Genomic DNA, 3959 nt, shown 5'->3' with positions numbered 1-3959 from the left:
TATTCATTGTATTTTCGCTGTCTTTTTCGTCAATTTTGCCATACAAAACTACAGAATTTTTCGTTACATGAAGATGACATTCCACTATCACCATAAATTCGTTGTCTGCTAATTTTGCCGACGGCTTTTCGATCACAAATTAATGATGACTTTTATCTTTCTAATAATTTAATAAAGCACAAATTATTAAAATACTTACTTTAATAAATTTGTTTTTATCTTCCATCATGCACACGTCAAGGATAACATGATTAATGACTTGTTATCTAAATAAAAAACATATATAAAATTAAGGCAAAAACTTGTGTGAGACGATCTCACGGGTCGTATTTGTGAGACGGATCTCTTATTTGGGTCACTCATACAAAAGTATTACTTTTTATGCTAAGAGTATTACTTTTTATTGTGAATATAGGTAGTGTTGACCCGTCTCACGGATTAAGATCCGTGAGACGGTCTCACATGAGACTCACTCTAAAATTAATAGTATTTTAGATTTTGTATTTTAAAATATTAGACATAAAACTCTTTATTTTTATAATATACTAGTATTTAACCCGTGCGATGCACGGGATGATATTATTAAAAATTAGTGAAAAATGAATAGATATTTAAATTTTAAAAAATAATACAATTATAAAAAATAAAAATAAAACTATTTTTTCACTAATTTTAAAAAATTTCTTATATACAACGCATGTCGATTAATTTTTTTGGATAATAATCACTATCATATATCAAAATTTTAGATCGTGTTAGCCTAAGGCAATAACATGATGTTTATCGTGTTTAATGTATTGATGTCGGCCATCAACCTTAATACATATTTAATTATTTACTTTTCGAGAAGTTATGTATTATTATTTTTTAACATGTGATAAGAAAATATTTTTAATTCACATTCAATAAAATTAATAAAAAATACTTTTTTAAAAAATTAAGTAATTTCGTCTAAATCCACGTTCACAAACAATTTTGTGACATGATACGTGTTTGACACATTTGAATGATAACAATAATTTTTTTCATCAATATCTTTATCCAAATGGGTTGTGATTTAATTTACAAAATCTCTTCGTAATATACATAATAGCCTATTACTTCGAAAGAAAATGAAACGTTTGATCATAAGTAGATTATGTATAAATCAGAAAATTTATTTTATTAACATTTACTATATGTATTCCAAAATAATGTCAACAAATTTTAAAAGGTGTCTTCTAATAAGATGTTTGCTTTCTTTAGAATTGGTCTAATCATTTCCATTACGGGACATTATACTATCATGTATCCATGAACTTTGTAATACAAAAAAAAATTATCACATTAGTAACAAATAATAATTAAAATTTTGTATAAATAGAAGAATAATATTTTTATTTCTTGATCATGAAAGATAGATTTCAAACTTAATGTCTCGTTGTTTCTATATGTAGGTATTTCATAACAACGAACAAATCTAAATTTAAACGAACATTACATCTTGAAAGGATTCAACTCATATATGATGCTGAAAAGAAGAGCCATTTCAGAATTCAATTTTAGAATAAATAAATTTAATAAGATAAATTTTAATAAAATTGGTTTCTAATATAATATGAAATATTGTATTATTTATAATTTAAAATTCAAATAAGACATCTCAAAGGACAAAAAGTATACATTGGATGCTTTTGACAGAATTACAACGTACATTAACTCTTTCAAATTATGGAAATCCCGAATTGCATGCATTGAGTGTCAAACTTTTCTGATTATTGAGGATAATATCGAAAGTAATTTAATGTCCATTTGAAATTCTTTTGAATCTATCTCTTTTAATTTTCTTGTGCTATCTTATTTGAATTTTTAAGAAGACAAATCAAGATATACAATATACATATGATTTTGGAAGAAAACTACAATGCAATAATTCTTTAAAATTAAGGTAATTTCGAAATAATATGTATTTGAGATAAAAAATTTATGATTATTAAATAGTACATTAATGTCCATTGGAATACTTTGTTGTAATGATAGTTTTTAACACTCAACCAATTTTATTTTTAGAAAATTTAAATAAACTAATTAAATATAGTATTTCTTTTTTAGTAAGTATTTTGATAAATAAATTACTTAAAATGGCAAAATTTATTTTTGGATGATTTACTTCATGAGTGATACTGAACATTGCAATCATTTTTATTTTAAATTTATTTATATAGTTTTTACTTAAACTGATTGATATAATTAATGCAAAAAAATTTAATATAATTTATTTTTTCAATATAGTTTAGTTTTAATTTGAGTAAAAAAATAAAAAAAATATTTAATATTTAAATTACATTTGAATTAATATAAAAAGTAATTAATTCAAAATTGAATTAAATGAATTGATATAATCAATGTAAATAATAATTGAAGTGATCATTTATTGTAGTCCACATATTTCAATATTGATGATAAATTTTTCCTTTTATAGAAATGATATTTTGGCGGGAAATTACTATTTTTGGCAAAACTCTGCTTTTATATATATAGATATAGATGATTGAAATTTGTTTTATTTTTTTTTAAAAAAATAATAATTTATTAACTTATTAATACTTTTAAATCGTTTCTTTCACATGCATAAGTTTGCACAATTAGCACATCTTTTCATATCTTCCCTTCTCTCTTTTCTATGAAAATTTCCACATGTTTTCCTGACCCTCTCCGATCAGATTTAACCCCGTCAACTTTCTTCAAACACGAAACAGGTAACAAGTTCAAATCTCTTTGCTGTACTCGGGATATTGCAGGTTGGTGTGCTCTTGTAATTAATATCCAATTTTCAAAGAGCAAGAACTGAAAGGTATGGTTTCTTGATTTCATTCACACATATTTTAGAAGCAAATTGTTTGTACAACTTGCAAATTCAATTAACTAAGGCACACAAGTTTTATTTCATGGCGTGGCAATCTCAATTCCCTTGGTTAAACTTACAATTACTGTGTATAAGCAAGGGGTGCTTCATATTTGGTGAAGAGCCTGTAGGAGGAAATCAGTGAGACCCCTACATAACAAAGCGTGGCGGAAAATGTGATGGCTACCGATGCGGTGGCCTTCCGGCAGAAACCATCGTACGTGTCACAAGCTTCACTCCATGTTAGGTCTACATCGCCTTTATATGCCAAGTACACCACCTCCGCAGATACGGCTCCGGCTGCTAGTATAATGTACGTGAACAGCTACAACAAAAAACCCACGAAAAAGGGGTAAATGAAAATTAAATAATGAGAAAAAAGAAAGCGGTATCTTCAGAAAAGGATCAATAAATGGAAAATGGTTGAAAAGTCTTGAGGAATCTGCGTTGGTCTCTGTGTGTGTGTGTGTGTGTGTGTGTATAAACTTGTTTATTATATTTATGATAATTTGTAGAAGAAACCTGGTCGAGGAGAAAGAAGGTCCAAGCCCAGGACATTGTGGAAGGGCGGGGCATCGCCGCCGCGACAGCCGACAGCAAGGAGTAGCCGGCACAAATCCCACTCGCATGCACTAAATATCTACAAAAGTGAAAAAAAAGATTAGTTAATCAGCAACGGTGACATAATTACCTATCAATTGATTAATTATGTATCATGAAATTAATCGTTTCTTTCACTTTATACTAGAGACAGATCGTAGGAACCCAAAGTTATATACATACTTGAAAGATCCAAAATCAGAATAAGACAAGGTGCCATATTCATTAGTATGAGAATTCTTGAGCATTATTACAAGCGATGCTATGCAGAGGGCCATCGGCAGAATCCTCAGCAGCGTCTCCGTCGTGCGCATGGCGGCACTTCCACTTTCATCCGCCGCACCTCGACCCATTTCCACCGCAGTCGAGCCCGAGGAAACTGCACTAGCTTTGGTATCCATAATGCTACCTATTGCTATTATCAAGAAAAGTTGGATTAGTACTAGACGAGGGCTAACTGCTTCAACTACATAAT

At 28.9% G+C, this 3959-nt stretch overlaps 1 protein-coding gene across 1 annotated transcript; it reads right to left on the bottom strand.

Annotated features, from left to right (window-relative positions):
- Positions 1 to 2829: 2829 nt before the first annotated feature.
- LOC140838506 (CASP-like protein 2A1) lies at positions 2830 to 3959 on the bottom strand. The gene is made up of 3 exons (XM_073204865.1): positions 3668 to 3959; positions 3407 to 3524; positions 2830 to 3209 (listed from the first exon to the last, which is right to left on the bottom strand). Exons 1-3 carry the CDS (start codon positions 3883 to 3885, stop codon positions 2967 to 2969), a joined length of 579 nt encoding a protein of 192 aa, XP_073060966.1. The 5' UTR covers positions 3886 to 3959; the 3' UTR covers positions 2830 to 2966.

This window comes from Primulina eburnea, chromosome 8 (assembly GCF_022965805.1).
Source record: "Primulina eburnea isolate SZY01 chromosome 8, ASM2296580v1, whole genome shotgun sequence".
Taxonomy (NCBI): domain Eukaryota; kingdom Viridiplantae; phylum Streptophyta; class Magnoliopsida; order Lamiales; family Gesneriaceae; genus Primulina; species Primulina eburnea.
The sequence above is the reverse complement of the archived record's forward strand: the minus strand, read 5'-3'. Positions and strand labels throughout refer to the sequence as shown.